The 19066-nt window shown below is 36.0% G+C and overlaps 1 protein-coding gene across 1 annotated transcript in view; it reads right to left on the bottom strand.

Annotated features, from left to right (window-relative positions):
* THSD7B (thrombospondin type 1 domain containing 7B) overlaps positions 1-19066 on the bottom strand; it is a 1073031-nt gene that overhangs the window by 717128 nt on the left and 336837 nt on the right. Inside the window, exon 3 of the mRNA XM_070768428.1 lies at positions 8769-9579. Within this exon, the coding sequence (XP_070624529.1) occupies positions 8769-9579 (811 nt within the window). The remainder of the gene's footprint in view (positions 1-8768; positions 9580-19066) is intronic.

A 19066-nucleotide genomic window follows, 5' to 3' on the forward strand; every position in this document is an offset into this window, starting at 1 on the left:
AGTATTCTTGACTGGAAAACTTCATGGGCACAGGAGCCTGGTGGGTTACAGTCCCTGGGGCCACAAGAGTTGGACATGACTGATTGACAGAGCACACACACACTCAAAAGAGAACAGGGTGACTTCTGGCTCCCATTTCAGCATGTAAACAGCTTGGAAGGCATCACTTCAGTCCTCACAACAGGACTGGACAAACTAAAAATCTTAGATCCATCAGAAAATTGTAGTCACAGGGCAGATGACAGCTCCAAACATTGAAGAGACAAAGACAGATACAGGGTACCACAAATTACTATTGGAAGAGGAGACCAGAAGCAGAAACTGCCACTGGAGTCAGTACCAGGGTAGGAAAACTTGAACTGAAATTGACAAATTTCTGGTGGTTGAGTATGGACAAGCTTTTCAGTTAAAATCTCTGGGGCACTTGGGGAGAGTCCTAGTAGATATTCTATCTACATTTTCATAAATTTCACTTCCAGAAGTCCTACCAGGTTATCATAGTGAAGATAAAAATCTCTTCATGCTCCCAGCAGGAAATGGGAATCCTAGCCATTTTGAAATACACCCAGAGAATTTTTTTTAAAAGCCTGTCCTCAAAGGAAACTATTTTACCAAAGCCTAACCAGCTGGGATTTTACCAAGCCTAATTAGCCTATTGGAAGGAAAACACTCAACTCTACCCTCTAGCCTTCCTGTTTTACCTCTGGAAGAAGGACTGAGGAATGTTTGTGAAGACCATGTTGCCGGGATATACAAGTTCAATAAAAGATTGAGATATAATCACAGGACTAGAAAACACTCCTCCTCTCCTCAAAATCTGACATATCATCAATAAGTCTCTTGCATAATAAAAGGAGATTAAAACAGAAAGAATTGCATGTCCTAGATTTAGGGAGATTTATCTAAGGAATCTCCCCTAGAAAAAGAAGGAAGAGGAAAAACAAGGACACCAGAGGAAAATTTTAGACTTTAACACCTAGAGCATCAGCAAACATGACCTAACTCCTAGCTAGGTAAGTATAAAACTTCACACTAAAAATCTAGTTATCTCCATTCCTTACACTCAGTACATTAAGTCTAGCTTTCCACAAAAGAAAGGAAACAAAAGGTGTACTAAAATATAAAATACAGTCTAAAAGACATAGGAAGCACACCATTCAGACTCAGATAGAGTGAAATTTTGGCATTATCACAACTATGGGAATTTAAGACAACTATGATTAATATGCTAAAGTCTCTAAAGTAAAACAAATAGACAAAGTGCAACCAAAGATGGGCATTACAAGCATAGGGGTGTAAATTCAATGGAAGAATCAAAATGAACTGATAGGTATCAAAGACTGAAACAGAAATGCCCTTCTTCATAGAATGCCCTTTGATGGACTCATCAATAAACTGGACAAAGGTAAGGAAAGAATCACTGAGTTTGAAAAACATCAATAGAAACTCCAAAAACTAAAATGTAAAGAAAACAGAAGAGTGAAAAAGACAGAATATCCAAGAACTGTAAGACAATTACAAATGGAGTAACATTCATTTAATGGGGATACTAGAAGGAAAAAAAATAGAAAGGAACAGAAAAATTATTTGAAGTGACTATCAGTGATACTTTTTCCAAAAATTAATGACAAACAACCAAACCACATAACCAGGATACTCAGGGAACAGATAGCATATGACAAACAAAAACAAAACAAAACCAACAATACTACATGGGTATTCTATATTCAAATTGCAGAAAATCAAATACAAAGAGAAAATTCTTGAAAGAAGCTGGGTATGGAAATGGGGGTGTTGGAGTAAGGCCTAGAGAGGAACAAGGATAATACTACATCAGATTTCTTTCAGAATCCATTTCAGCAAAATGAGAGTGAAGTGTTGAAAGGAAAAATACCACCACCGAAATTTGATATCTAGTGAAATTATCTTTCAAAAGTTGAGAAATAAAGACTTTCTCAAACAAAAATTCAGGAAATGTGTCACCAGGAGACTTGCCTTGCAAGAAATGTTAAAAGAAGCTTTTCGGAGAAATGAAAATAATATAGCTCATGACCATACTTTAAAAATAAAAATGAAGTAACTATGGCTCAGGCATCCAAGCTGGAGCCAGGTGGCCATTACGAACGTGTTTTCAGCTACGTTCCTGCATCAGTGAAAACGTGAGTTTTCTGAAATATATCAAACTTAAGACCACCCACCATTTTCAAAAAAAATATCTGCTAGCAGCTGCCAGGTGCAGTCTCAAGTTTCCCCCTGGTAATTACGCAAACTTGCTTATCAAGCACCCTCACTTCTTGACAGCTCCAACCCCAATTCTTGACAAATAAATTATGCGATTTTGTGGTTTCATTTATACATATCTCCTCCATTTTGTAGTCTGGTAGAATACAATTCAAGTATTTCTCGAATCTGTGTCTCCCACGCTATGGTCCTCAGTTTGGCTTGAGTAAAACTCTCCTCTATTCCTTATTATATCTTGTTTACTGATTTTGTTGATACTCAGAAACTTGGATCTACATAAAGAACTATTGGAATAAATGAAGATAAAATAAAATATTTTATTTCTTCTTAATTGAGAAAAGATAATTTGTTCAAAATTACTGTAACAACGTATTTGGTGATTATAGGTTATGGGTAAGTGAAATTAATGACAACAGTATCTGAAGGGATGGGGAAAATGGATGGGGAATACTCTATAATGCATTTCACTATGTGACATGTTATACTGCTATTTGAAAGTGACTTGGATTAGTTATAAATTTCCATGGCAAACCATAGGGCGACCACTGAAAAAGATTTCAAAAAATATAAATTGATACTAAAAGAGACATGGCATATTATAAAATATTAATTAAAAATAGAGAAATGGGAAAACAAAAAAAGCAGAACAAAGAACAACAGCAGCAGTGAACAGAAAACAACAATGAATGTGGTAGCTATTAATCCAATTATAACAATAATCATTTTAAATATCAATGATATAAATATAGCAATTAAAGGACTGAGACTCTCAGAGTAGATAAATAAATACAACTATATGTTGCCTATAAGAAACTTATTTTAAGTAAAAAGATACAGACAGATTAAATAGTAAAGTCATAGAGAAAAAATATCATATTAACAGTAATCAAAGGAAGCTGGAATAGTATATTAATTCCAGAGAAAGCAGATTTGAAAGCACAGAAAATTATCAGGAATAAAGAGGGGCATTGCAAAACTCTAATGGGGTGAATTCTCCAAGAAGGCATAAAAATCCTTGTTATGCATGTACCTAACAACAGCATCAAAAGACATGAGACAAAAACTAATAGAACGGCAAAGAAAGATCGATGAATCCGTTATTATAGTTGAAGACTTCAACACCCCTCTTGTCAGTAACATCAGTTCAGTTCAGTTCAGTCACTCAGTCGTGTCTGACTCTTTGCGACCCCATGAATTGCACCACACCAGGCCTTCCTGTCCATCACCAACTCCCAGAATTGCTGACTCCAGGAGTCAGTAACATACAGATACAGTAAGCAGAAAATTAGTAAGACCACAGCTGAACTGAACAGCATTACCAATCAATTGAATATGATTGACATTTATATAGAATATTTCATCTAACAATAGCAGAATACACATTCTTCTCAAGCTTATAAAGAGCATTCCCCAAAACAAACCATATTTCTGGGCCATAAAACACAACATTAACAAATCAAAAAGAAATCATACAAAGTATGCCCTCATGACACAATGCACTTAAACTACAAATCAAAAACAGAAAGATGGTTGTGGAACACTCAAATACTTGAGGATTAAATAGAACATCTCTAAATAATACATGAGCAAAGAAGAAATCTAAAAAGAAATTAAACATTATTTTGAACGAAATAAAAATGAAAATAGAGCTTTTGAAAATTTGTGGAATGCAGTAAAAGCAGCACTTAGAGGGAAATTTACAGCACTGAATTCACATATTAGAAAAGAAGAATTATCTAAAATCAATAAACTAAACTCTTACCTTAGAATATTAGAAAATTAAATTAAATTCAAATAAGCAGAATGAAAAATACTGAAAATTAGAGTTGAAATCAACATAATGAGAAACTGAAAATCAATAGTGAACATAACTGAAACCAAAAGCCGTTCCTTTGAAGAAGTCAATACAATTCATAAACCTCTAGATGGGTTAACTAAGAGCAAAGGAAGAACAGAAGGAGGAGAGAGTGAGTGAGTGAAAGAGAGAGAAAACAAAGCACTAACAACAGTACTGAACAAGAGGTTCTGACTACCACTGAAATTCCCCATGGCTACGGGAGGATAATAAAACAATACTATGAACAAGCTTATACCCCCAAATTTCCTAACTTAGGTGAATGGACCAAGTCCTTAAAACACACAATCTGCTAAAACTCACACAAGAAGAAATCTATAATCTGAATAGATCTATATATATATTAAAGAAACTTAATCAATAACGAATAACCTACCAAAGCAGAAAGCATCAGGCCCAGATGGGTTGAATTCTACCAAAAATGTAAAGAAAGTGTTAGTTGCTCAGTCATGGGATCTTTGTGACCCCAGAAGGAAAAAAATACTATCAATTCTTGACAACTTACTTCTCAAAGCAGAGGACATGATTTCTCAATTCATTGTATGAGGCCAGCACTATCCTATTACCAAAACTAGACAATAACATTATAAAAAAAGAAGACTAATATTTCTCATGAACATATATGCAAAAATTCTCAATACAATAGTAGCAAATAATACCCAACAACATATAAAAATACTAATACATCATAGCCAAGTATGATTTATTCTGGGTATACAATATAGGTTTGACATATGACAATCAATCAATGTAATCTATCCCATCAACAGACTAAGTAAAAAAAAAAAAAATCATATAATTATACCTGTATATGCACAAAAGGTACTTGACAAAACCCAACACTTATGTATGATTAAAAATTCTCAGCAAACTTGGAATATAGGAAGAGTTTTTCACCTTGCTAAAGAATATCAACAAAAAAACCTGTAGTTACCATCACACTTAATGGTGAGAAACCAGATGCTGTACTAAGATTAGGAGTAAGGTAAGAATGTCCCTTCTCACTACTCCTATTTGAGAACATACTGGAGGTCCTAGATAATGCAATAAGCAAAAAAATCAAATAAAATATGTCACATTGGAAAGAAAGATATAAAACTGTCTTTTTTGAAAATTATACACATGTCTACATAGATAACTCCAAAGGATCAACAATGGCAATAATAACAAAAATGGAAAAAAAAACCCTCCTGGAACAAATACATTATAACAAGGTGCAGGATATAAGGTTAATATAAAAAGTCAACTGCTTTATTATATAAAAGCAATGAATAATTAGAATTTGAAAGTAAAAACACAATACATTTACATTAGAACCAATAATATATAAAATACTAAAGTACCAGTCTAACTATATATATATATATATATATATATATATATATAAGATCTATATGAGGAAAAGTACAAAACTGATTAAAGAAATCAAAGAAGTTTTAAATATATGGAGAAACATTCCATGTACATGACTAAATGCAATATTATCAAGATGTTAGTTCCTCCCAAGTTGATATATACATTACAAGCATTTCCAATAAAAATCCTAGCGAATTGTTTTGTTAATACAAACTGATTCTAAAGTTTATATGGAAAAGCGAGAATTCCAAAAAGTCAACACAATAATTAAATATAAACAAATTCAGAGGACTGACATTCAACTTGAAGACTTACTATGTAAAAAAAAAAAAAAAGAAAGAAAAAAAAGACTTACTATAAAGATTAGCATTTAAGACAGTGTGCTATTGGGAAAGAATAGATAAAATACAAGAATGGAATAATGATACAGGGCCCAGAAACACATCCACACAAATAGAGTCAACTGATCTTCAATAAAGAAGGAATGGCAGTTCAATGAAGAAAAGTCAGTCTTTTTAACAAACGGTGCTAGGACAACTGAACATCCATAAGTAGAAAAATCCAGATACAGAACACAAGACTTTCATAAAAATTGACTCAAAATGGAGTCAAGACTTTCATAAAAATTGACTCAAAATAGAGTAAAATGCAGAACTGTAACACTCCTGGAAGATAACATAGAAGAAAATCTAGTTGACTTTGGGTTTGGTAATGTTTTCTCAGATATAATGCCAAAGAACAACCCATGGAAGAAATATTGATAAACTGGAATTCTTTAAGATAAAGAATAACTTTTCTGTGAAAGACACTGTTAAGAAAATGAAAAGACAGATCAAAAACTAGAAGAAACTACTTTCAAAACATGTATCTGATAAGGGCTGGTATCCAAAATATACAAAGAACTCTAAACTCACAACAATAAGAAAAATAAAACAGACAAGAGATCTGAATAGACACCTCACCAAAGGAGAAAAACAGATGGAAAGTAAGCATGTGAAAAGATGCTAAACATCATATGATATGAAGTGACTGCAAATTAAGACAACAAGATACTACTACACACTTATTAAAATAGCTAAAATCTAAAACACTAATAACATCAAATGTTGGCTAGGGTATGAAGCAAAAGGTGCTTTCATGACTCAGTCACTTTTTAAGAGATTTTGGCAGTTTCTTACAAAACTAAACATAAATTCATCATCATAGCAAGAACAGTGCCCATTGGTATTTAAGCAAATCAGCTGAAAATTATATTCACATAAAAATTGGCACCTAATGTTTACAGCAACTTTATTTATAATTGCTGAAACTTGCAGGTGATAGTAAAATGATCACTGGTTGCCAAGGGTTTAGGGAGAGGAAAGGTGGAATTAGTAGAGACAGTAGAGAAGATTCTTAGAGTAGTTAAACTTTTGTGTATTATATAGTACTGCTGGATACATGCCATTATACATTTGTCCAAGTTCACAGAACGTGCAGCACAAAGAGTGAACTCTAATGTAAACTATGAGTTTCAGTAATGTATCAGTATCGGTTCATCCGTTGTATTCAAATGTACCAAACAACTACACTAATGCAAGATGTGTGTACGAAACAGTATATGTGTGGAGAGGGAATGATGAGGAGATACATAGGAGCTCTAGATTTGCTATTCAAATTTTCTGTAAACCCAAAATCACTCTAAAAAATAAAGTCTATGAATTTAAACAGAAATTAATTTAAAAACAGAAAAAAGCCAACATTTTTTAGTTTAAAAAAAAAAAGCCAGCTATAGGCCGAAAACATTCTGTGTAATATTCCAGTAGAGAATATTAACAAACAATGTTTGTACAGATCCCACATACATACTGAGACAATAATCACCCCAATCATCTGCTTAATCTTTTGTTTCACAGAAGCAGGGAATAAAAGGCAGAAAATCACTCTTCAATGGACTTGCCAAGTTATATGGCATAAATCAGAATGAAGCATCAAAGACAAAATATTTGTAAAGCAGAATGGGAGAAAAAATAAAAAAACAATCATCACACTACTTTGTTCTGAGATAGTCCTTTGTGCCAGCTGTGGATCCTCAGAAATGAGCAACTGATGATAATGATTAATTCCATCCATGAGTGTTTCATTGTTGATAATTCCAACTATTGAAAGTCATCTTAATTTGGAAGAAATTTAGCAATATACCAGGGATTACACTTAAGAACTTCTGAGGGAAAAGTAAACAGATACTACTTTTAATACACTTTTATGGTTTATGTCACGACACTATAATACAGTGTAAAGTAAACAATTACAAATAATTTTGTAGCCTAAACTATTGCTTTTAAAAGTTTTAGTCCATTCCCTTTAAAATCTGTCTTTCTAATTATTGCTGTGCAAGATAATGTTTCCATCAAATCAATGCCAAAGAAAACATTCTTGGATTACCTTATTGGTATTATTACTACTATAAAATATCTACAACCCAGAAATAAGAGAATCTGCTTACTCCTCAAAACAAAGTAAACAAACAAAAATCAGTTTAAATGAAAAATATTTATATAGCTTATATCCTAAATTTGAGAATAATTTAAATTTTGTCATTATAATAAATCACTTAGTATTTTATTACTGTAATAACAAAAAAAAAACATTTTTATGGAAGGAAAGAGTCTTTAAATTCAATAGTGCTTTACAATTTTTAAAATTTTACATATATGATTTCATGTAATCCCATAATAACCCTTTTTCCCCCAGTACTATATTACCCTAGCCTTTTCCCTTTCCCCACTGGTAACCTCACTCGTTTGTCTTCCAAATATGAGTCTGCTTCTTTTTTGTTTTATTCCCTAGTTTGTTGTATTTTTTTAGGTTCCACATACAAATGATATCATACCATATTTGTCTTTCTCTGACTTATCTCACTTAGTATATTGCCCTCTGAGACCATCCATGTTGCTACAAATGCCAGAATTTCATTCTTTTTTATGGCTGAGCTGTAGTCTACTGTCACACCTTCTTTATCCGGTCATCTCTTGATGAGGACTTAGGGTACAAGATCTATATTTTTAGCTGACTGATATATTGATAAAATGTGAAAATGGATGACTTGTCCTATACAGTCACACTATTAATTACTCTGGAGTTCAGTGTACTTCTGGTCTAGACTAAAAAATGTTTATACTTGACACTGAAAGCTTTTCTAGAGCAACTTTTAAAAACTCAAATCCCAAACCTGATTACAATTTTCCCATTGTAGAAAACCATGAAGAAATTTTTTATAAAATTACACTGTAAAATATTTAGGTGAACCATGATATAAACACCACAGACCTCCTACCTTAACACAGCATTTCTTCCATCACTCCTTGTACACCAAACCTGGCGGGTTTGAAAACCTATCTCTATGTCCCAGGACTTGGAATGGTGATGCGCCTTGTAACTGTGATGTCTGAAAGTGACCAACTCCTTCGACTCAGAGCTAAAATCCAGAACGGTTCTTCCACTTAGGTTAAGTTCTTTGAGAGGAGGCAGTCTACATTTACTCCAAGGTCCAACTTTAAGGCTAAACGTATATTCCTCTGCCCCAAGAGGACAAGAAATGGGAGCATCACAGGCTCTTGACTCAGTCAAGTTAGGACACTGTGACCCTCCATAGAGAGGGAGGGCAATAGCTGAGCGAGTTCTGTGCTGTAACTGCTTCCCACACCCATTGCTACACGTAGACCACGGTGAGAACTCAGACACCACACAATCCCGTGGGCAAGGGATGAGGCACGCTTGTTCCGTGGGGGGCTGAGGGGCAAAGTGTTCACATATCTCATTCACAACCATGGTTCTGTTCAGCTTCTGAACACAGTGCACCGTCCGATGCTGCAACCCGTGCTGGGCGGTCACACACGCTGCAGCCCGAGGCCTGGCGGGGCCCAGGGCAGGAGGAGCGAGTACACAGTGGTGCCAGTCGGAAACCTCCCACTGGAAGAGGTCTCTGTGCCAGTCACAGACTCGGAAGCAGCTTCTTTCCTTCGGAGGTCTGTTGTGCTCATCACAGTTAGACAGGTGGCTCGTCCACCCCTCAGAGTGGAAACACCACAGGGCACGACTCTGGCTTCCGCCTGGCCCACAATTTCCTGTACACCTTCCCCAGGGGCCTGCAGGCAGAAAAGACAAAGGGGTCGATTACTCCAAGATCCCAGGCCACCATCCACACAGAAACAGGTCAATCTGTACACCTTGAGACACAAGCAGTGTGAAATTGTGAAATACGAGAAAAAAAAAATAACTTAGTGGTTAAGAAAGTGGATTCTACTCTACATCAGTTGGCCCTTCTTGAAACCTGCAATCCATCTCTTACAGCAATGTCAACTTGGATGCGTTACCTCAACTGCCTAAGTCTCAGTTCCCCACCTACAGGAACAGATAATTAAAGTGCTGACTTGTAGAGTTTTTCTGAGGATCAATAATAAAATGTGATTCCAAGTAACAATATACATGTAATAAATGATTGGTATCATTATAATTATTATGTCTCAAAGCCTATATATCTAACTCAATATTAATACTTTCAAGTTAGGCAGAGTTTCATCTAAAAGAATAGCCCCAAATCCAGGATTTTAATAAACTAGGATTTTTCATGTTTCCAATTCTTCAGCTCACAACCTAAGTATACGCTCAGAAGAAAAAGACATTTAAAAAAATAACTTGCAAAAGCATCCTAAATATATATTTGCTTTCTAAATACTGTCCTCAGTTTTGGTTTTTACTTACAGAATGAAAAAGAAAAATGTGATACAGGGGTAAAAGTGAAGTTAATTAAAAAACAGCAGCACTGAACTGTCTGTGGAAATTCTGCCCCTACAATCCCTGAAATATACTGGCTGGGTAAAGCTTCCAAGGGCATCCCTGGTGGCACAGTGGTGAAGAATCCTCCAATGTAGGAGACATAGGATGTGTGGGTTTGGTCCCTGGGTCAAGAAGATCCTCTGGAAGAGGAAGCATGGCAACCCACTCCAGTATTCTGGCCTGGAAAATTGCAAGGACAGAAAAGTCTGGTGGGCTACAGTCTATGAGGTCGCAGAGTCAGACATGACCTAGCAGCTAAACAACAATAACTTCCAACATTAGCTTGTAATATGCCAAATCTTTTAATTAATGAATTAGTTTTATGAGAAAATTTCAAGAAATGGACAGATAAAAGCGCTACCCATTGACGTTTCTCTCTTTTCTTTTTGCATCCTAACTATAAACACACTGGCTGGCCTCATCCATTAGGCTGATCATCGATCTTTCCACAAAGACAGCAAGTAATCACATTTTGTGTCAATGGGAAAAAAATAGTTTCCTCCTTTTCTCTTTACTTAAATATTTAATAAGAACCTGAAAAAAGAAGCTTATCACTGTTATATTTGCCCCTTTCCTAGCTTTGGAATCACCATAAAGGCAACTCACATCCCGAGAAATCATTTAATTTCCACAAGCAAGAGAAAGAAGGTGAGGTCTTTCTCTCTTTCTTCAAATCTGATCAAACTCCAACATGTCACTTAATTAGTCCCTGGAATGCATTTTCAAGCACATCTAGTACATTTCTAGGAGCAGTAAATGTGTATAGTAACATGCATTTAGGAAGAGACATGTGCCTCCCCAGAGAAACAGGTATTTGCATTTGCTGCAAGAGGATCTCTCTGTGGCAGGGCAATACTTTTGAGGTTGTAATGTACCCAGTCCACCAGTTCTTTCCCCGAGCCCTGGGTGTGCAGACCTGCTATTCTAGGCAATACCATGTTGATAATTTCAGTGCTGATGATTTCTGTCACTTTGTGAAAGAGAATAAAATGTACTCTCATCTTCTTTTGGTGCCCCGACACTCGAGTGTGGTGCTCCATTTCTTGTTGAAACAGAGTTTTACAGAATGAAGTCAGCCTACAGTCACCAAAATGCCCTTTGGTTTCCCACACTCTTTCCGGGGTGAACTGTCCCAGCACTGCCTCCTCAGGCACAGTCAGTGTGCATGGAAAGTGCAGCGTTCAGCACAGGTCAACTAATCAATCATCTTTAATTCTGATTATTTCCTCCTGAATCACCCACAGCTTAGTATTCTGTACACTGAGATGCTCACTGTGACATGATGGTTATTTGCAGGCTCCAGGTGTCTAGATGTTCTGGAACAGATTCAGGTTCAATACGCCACTCCCTGCCCAGCATCGCAGACCCCGCATACGAATATTTACTATCATTAAAAACACAAACTACAAAACCCAAATCCACGGTTACTATTTCAAAAAATATGTGATTGTAGGAAACTTTTTAAATCTTTAGATTTTAATCATTTAAAATTATTTAATAATTTTAATCCATTAAAATTAGATTTTAATTTTTGATCTATCCAGGAATTTGGGATTAACATATACAGGCAAATTCTTTACTGCCTGAGCCACCAGGAAAGCCCAACATATACATACTAGTATATATAAAGTAGACAACCAATAAGGACCTATTGTATAGCACAGGGCACTGTACTCAATATTTTATAATAACAAACAAGGGAAAAGAATCTGAAAAAGCATATATATATATATATATATATATAAAACACATATATAAAACTGTTTATATGTGTAACTGACTATATGACAGTTTATATATATATAACTGATTATATATTCAGTTTATATATACATATGTTCAGTTTATATATACACATACTGCATTATGTGCTCAGTCACTTAGTCATGTCTGACTCTTTGTGACCCTATGCACTGTAGCCCATGAGGCTCCTCTATTCATGGGATTTCCCAGCAAGAATATTGGAGTGGACTGCCATTCCCTACTCTAGGGGATCTTCCTGACCCAGGGATCAAACCCAGGTCTCTGTGTCTCCTGCACTAGCAGCCAGATTCTTTACCCTGGCACCACCTGGGAAATCCATATAATGTATAAGTATATATAATAACTATATATAATGTATATAACGTGTATATAACTAAATCATTTTGCTGAACACCCAAAATTAGCACAACATTGTAAATCACTTACACTTCAATTAAATAAATAAAATCTGTTTTGAATGATCTAAAACAGTTATTAGTTAAAATGAAAACAAAGCTTTTTTTGCTAAAACACTGGGTTTTAAAATATAGGCTGTCAGTTTCTATTTGTTTAGGTATCAAGTATATACAACTTTATACTTAGGATTTATTCCTGTATATTAAAGAATGTAAGATGAAAATAGGGAGCCTCTTCTAACCAATCTTGAAAAGCTAACAGTAAATTTAATCAATCTAGAACTTCTTACAAAGTGATCCTTATTCTTAATTTTAAAATATTTGATTAACACATTTTCTTATTATTAACATTCTGTTTTCTTCTAAGTTTTTGCCCATTTTCAAAACTGTTAAGGTAGCTTTTTTTATTATTTGAAATCATTAATATTTTAAACTATATAAATTACTATTCTTCCCTTTGCTTTCATTTCTCCATCTATATAGAATTTTACAAACAGCCACATTTTTTTCTAGATCAATGGAAGACAAAATATAATTATTAACAATTATCCTCCAGTTAAAAACAAATAAATAGAAAGAAATAATTACTACCATTTGTTAAAGCCTAGTGGTGTTGTACTGTATTTGTTTTCTTGTTAAATATTCAGGAATTTTACCAGGTGGTCATTAAATCATTCATGATTTAAAATCAGCCATGGTGGGAGTATTTACATCACACTACAAATCAAGGCAAATGAAGGCTTTTTTTTTTTTTAAACAGTGAGCCAGTTGGTTTATCTTATATCACTGGTGACTTGATAAGTGCCTTCCTTCCTTCTGTTCCTTATAACAATCCCATGAAGTGGGGCTACTTTGCTCATTGTATCAGTTGAGGGGAATGGAACTCTTAGAAGTTACAATGCACACCCAAGTCACACAACTAGTGTGTGATAGACTAGAATGAAACTCCAGATCTGTGTGACCCCAAGCGTGGGCCCCTGCCCTACATTTGAAAAGACCCTTTCTACAGTGTGCACTGCTATGTGTGATCCTAAAATCACAAGGCAAATGCGTTTCTTCACTTAGCTACAATCTCTCCAATTTGTTAATATTCCTTTGGATGTGAGTATAACAAGTCATCAAGGTTGTGGCGGCGCAGGATTTCCCCCTCTTGACCCTGGGAATTTAGGACAGCAGTTTTTGCATACTAAGACACACGCATGTTTATAAACTTAAGTCACCGCATTTAGGAAGGCATGGTCGAGGGAGAATAGTTTTTCCATATGTTAAAGCGAACTTTGCAGACAACTGAAAAGAATCTGAATAACAAGTAAATGGCTATGCTTGGAAAAAATGAAAAACAAATTGTAAACAAGACATCTGAGACATGACAAGACCTCTCAGCAATTGACCTATAACAATTTGCATTTTTCAGACATGGAGAGAAAAATGTGTCCCATGATTTATTCAGTTGCGTTTGGCTATGAACTTAAAACACACACAATAGTGAAAATCATACAGCCCTGAGGGATTTTGCCTTTTCAAAAAACATGCATATTGAAGTAAAGTGTGACCTGCAGTATGACAAATCTTAAATCCCTTGTCCAAGTGCAGAAATAGAAGAGCTGATTAAAATTTTGAGCAGTTGCATGAAGAAAAAAGAATATCACTTTTATATTTGACATATATATAAAACATATGGTTATATTCAGAATATACATCTGAGATAAATAATCTAAAGAAACAAATAAAAAATCTATGTACAAACAATAATCATTTTATATTTTTTAATTGGAAATAGGCTTCAAGTAACACAAATAAAACAAAATTTTCATTACTCTAGGAGATGGACCATACAAGATACTGCTCTGATTTATGTCAAAGAGTGTTCTGACTATGCTTTCCATAATTTTATACCATGGTCATATGCTGCTGCTGCTGCTGCTAAGTCACATCAGTCACGTCCGACTCTGTGCGACCCCATAGATGGGAGCCCACCAGGCTCTGCTGTCCCTTGGATTCTCCAGGCAAGAACACTGGAGTGGGTTGCCATTTCCTTCTCCAATGAATGAAAGTGAAAAGTGAAAGGGGAGTCATTCAGTCACGTCTGACTCAGCAACCCCACGGACTGCAGCCTACCAGGCTCCTCCGTCCATTGGATTTTCCAGGCAAGAGTACTGGAGTGGGTTGCCATTACCTTCTCTGATCTGGTGATATAATTAGGTCTTTAATCCATTTTGAGGTTGGAGGTTCCTTAAAAATCTAAAAATAGAACTACCATATGATCCAGAAATCCCATTCCTGGACATATATATGTAGAAATCCATATTCAAATATATATATGCACCCCAAAGTTCTTTGCAGCACTATTTACAATAGCCAAGACACGGAAAAAAATCTAAATGTCCATCAACAGATGAAAGGATAAATAAGATGTGGTACATATATACAATGGAATATACTTAGCCAACCAGTCCATTCTGAAGGAGATCAGCCCTGGGATTTCTTTGGAAGGAATGATGCTTAAGCTGAAACTCCGGTACTTTGGCCACCTCATGCGAAGAGTTGACTCATTGGAAAAGACCCTGATGCTGGGAGGGATTGGGGGCAGGAGGAGAAGGGGACGCCAGAGGATGAGATGGCTGGATGGCATCACTGACTCGATGGACGTGAGTCTGAGTGAACTCTGGGAGTAGGTGATCGACAGGGAGGCCTGGCGTGCTGTGATTCATGGGGTCGCAAAGACTCGGACACGACTGAGCGACTGATCTGACTGATCTGATCTGATACTTAGCCATAGAAAATGGTGAAATAATACCATTTGTAGCAAAATGAATGGACCTAGAAATTATCATACTAAGTGAAGTCAGACAAAGAAAGACAAACATCAATTATATGTAGAATCTAAAAATGATACAAATGAACTTATTTGCAAAACAGAAACAGACTCACAACTTAGAGAACAAATCTATGGTTACCAAAGGGGAAAGGGAGGTAGAAGAAAGGATAAATTAGGAGGTTGGAATTAACATATACCCACAACTATGTGTAAAACAGATAATCAACAAGGACCCACTGCCAAGCATATAGAATGCTATTCAATACTATGTAATAAACTATATGGGAAAAGAATCTGAAAAAAAGAATATATATATATATACACACACACACATATATATATGCAGATATGCAGATGACTCCACCCTTATGGCAGAAAGCAGGAGAAAAAAAAAAAACAAACTAAACAGCCTCTTGATAAAAGTGAAAGAGGAGAGTGAAAATGTTGGCTTAAAACTGAACATTCAGAAAGCTAAGATCATGGCATCTGGTCCCATCAATTCATGGCAAATAGATGGGGAAACAATAGAAACAGTGACAAACTTTTTTGGCGGCTCCAAAATCACTGCAGGTGGTGATTGCAGCCATGAAATTGAAAGATGATTGCTCCTTGGAAGAAAAGCTATGACAAACCTAGACAGCATATTCAAAAACAGAGACATTACTTTGCCAACAAAGGTCCGTCTAGTCAAAGCTATGGTTTTTCCAATAGTCATGTACAGATGTGAGAGTTGGACTATAAAGAAAGCTGAGCACCAAAAAATTGATGCTTTTGAACTGTGGTGTTGGAGAAGACTCTTGAGAGTCCCTTGGACTGCAAAGAGATCCAACAAGTCCATCCTAAAGGAAACCAGTCCTGAATATTCATTGGAAGGACTGATGCTGAAGCTGAAACTCCCAATACTTTGGCCACCCATGTGAAGAACTGACTCATTTGAAAAGACATTAATGCTGGGGAAGATTGAAGGCAGGAGGAGAAGGGGATGATAGAGGATGAGATGGCTGGACGGCATCACCAACTTGATGGACATGAGTTTGAGTAGGCTCAGGGAGCTGGTGATTGACAGGGAAGCCTGGCCTGCTGCAGTCCATGGGGTCACAAAGAGTCAGACATGACTGAGCAACTGAAATGAACTGAAACTGAATCACTTTGTTATACAGCAGAAAGTAACATAACATTGCAAATCAACTCTATACCAACATAAAATAAAAATTTAAAACCAAAAAAACACAAAATTGAGAACAATTAAAGGTTTAAAATTTTAATTACATACATAATTACATAGATAAGTTTTAAACTAAAACTTGAAAACATTTCAATGGTGTAATAGGAATAGTAATTTTCTACTTGTTTACCTGCACTAAGATTATGTAAAATCACCATCCACCTGTGACTCATTACCCTTTCTATGAAATAAACACAGCTACTCTGCAATAAACTGTGAAGTATTTCAAGTCACATCAGTTCTAATTAACATGCTAACATTTTTGTATCAGTTCAGTTCAGTCGCTCAGTCGTGTCCGACTCTGCAACCCCATGAACTGCAGCACGCCAGGCCTCCCTGTCCATCACCAACTCCCAGAGTTCACTCAGACTCACGTCCATCGAGTCAGTGATGCCATCCAGCCATCTCATCCTCTGGCATCCCCTTCTCCTCGGCCCCCAATCCCTCCCAGCATCAGAGTCTTTTCCAATGAGTCAACTCTTCGCATCAGGTGGCCAAAGTACTGGAGTTTCAGCTTTAGCATCATTCCTTCCAAAGAAAGCCCAGGGCTGATCTCCTTCAGAATGGACTGGCTGGATCTCCTTGGAGTCCAAGGGACTCTCAAGAGTCTTCTCCAACACCACAATTCAAAAGTATCAATTCTTCGGCACTCAGCGCTCTTCACAGTCCAACTCTCACATCCATACATGACTACTGGAAAAACCATAGCCTTGACTAGACAGACCTTTGTTGGCAAAGTAATATCTTTGCTTTTGAATATGCTGTCTAGGTTGGTCATAACTTTCCTTCCAAGGAGTAAGCGTCTTTCAATTTCATGGCTGCAGTCACCATCTGCAGTGATTTTGGAGCCCCCAAATATAAAGTCTGACACTGTTTCCACTGTTTCCCCATCTATTTCCCATGAAGTGATGGGACCAGATGCCATGATCTTTGTTTTATGAATGTTGAGCTTTAAGCCAACTTTTTCACTCTCCTCTTTCATTTTCATCAAGCGGCTTTTTAGTTCCTCTTCACTTTCTGCCATAAGGGTGGTGTCATCTGCATATATGAGGTTATTGATATTTCTCCCGGCAATCTTGATTCCAGCTTGTGCTTCTTCTAGCCCAGCGTTTCTCATGATGTACTCTGCATATAAGTTATATAAGCAGGGTGACTATATACAGCCTTGACGTACTCCTGTTCCTACTTGGAACCAGTCTGTTGTTCCATGTCCAGTTCTAACTGTTGCTTCCTGACCTGCATATAGCTTTCTCAAGAGGCAGGTCAGGTATAGAAGTGAATTTTTTTGGACACAGGGTAGAATTGATGAAATCTCAAGTTACATTCACCTTTATAACTCTATGATTCCTCTTTTTTTGTAAGTTCTGGCAAATTGTATTCTCTTAATTAAGTTATCCTTAAGTGGATTAGTTTTGATGAATGCATCACCCAATCTAAATCATCACAGTTAAAGCAGCCCACAGGATGCCTGAATATTAGGTGCAGTATTAAGAAGCCTGCAACCAAGGGGAAAAAAAGCACTCCAGAGAACAGGGAATAAACATATTCCCAGGAGCATTCACACTGTTCTCACCACTATTTGAAGTAGCAAACTTGATTTAATACCATTCACACAATAGGAAGAGATGTTTGTTTTATTATTCACTTTCTTTCAACCACTGCTTTTATTATCCTAACATTGCTTTATATTTAACTCGACCAAGAACACTGAGAAATGACATGGATGACATGGCTGAGCTTTACTGTTCTAAACAAATTATTGGTGGATAATTACTGTACCAAAGCACTCAGAAACCTGAGCATTACACAATGTGACATAAAACAGCATTGATCCACTTGTAAGACGTCTCATCTACAAGAAATTGCTTGGAATTTCTGTCATAACTTTCACATCTCAAAAAGCTTTCACATTGATCATGGAGAAATTAAAGTAATATCTCCATTACACAGTGGACAATTATCTAGGAAATCACACTTTCTAAAATACATCAAAGAACCCAAGGGATGAGAAAAAGTGGCCAGTGAACATTTATTCACTGAAACAACCATTATTCATTATCTGCTATTTGACAAGTAGTGTATTAGACTCTGGGAATATAAAAATGAATGAGACATTAAATACATCTCATAATAACTGTGCACTAAATATAATGCCTACATGCTGATGAAAGGACATCAGGCCACTCAGGGTTGTCTACACTTAGCTTGTACACAGCATTAACAATCTTAATTTGACTTCCCAGAGTTTATTAAATCAAAAGCAGAAGCCTAGAAGTTGAGAGGGACCACTGAAGGCAGGTACAGTAATGAAAGTCAGAAGAGATGATAGCTTCTGAGTCTACATTTCAAAATATATTATAATAATTAATAACTTCCACTAGCAGGGGATGTATAAAGTCACCCAACACTTTCTAACCTTTCAGAGCAAACCTGCTTATTAGATATATCCATTTGTGAGTTATGCCTCTGATAGAAACAGGCACACAACACAGAAAATGGAGAGACAGGAAAAAAAAATTAATGGGAAGGAATTTAAACCCTAATGCATTTCATTTATTTTATGGATTTTATTAGATTTTTTTTTTTCATTAGAG

This window comes from Bos indicus, chromosome 2 (genome assembly GCF_029378745.1).
Source record: "Bos indicus isolate NIAB-ARS_2022 breed Sahiwal x Tharparkar chromosome 2, NIAB-ARS_B.indTharparkar_mat_pri_1.0, whole genome shotgun sequence".
NCBI classification, from domain to species: Eukaryota; Metazoa; Chordata; class Mammalia; order Artiodactyla; family Bovidae; genus Bos; species Bos indicus.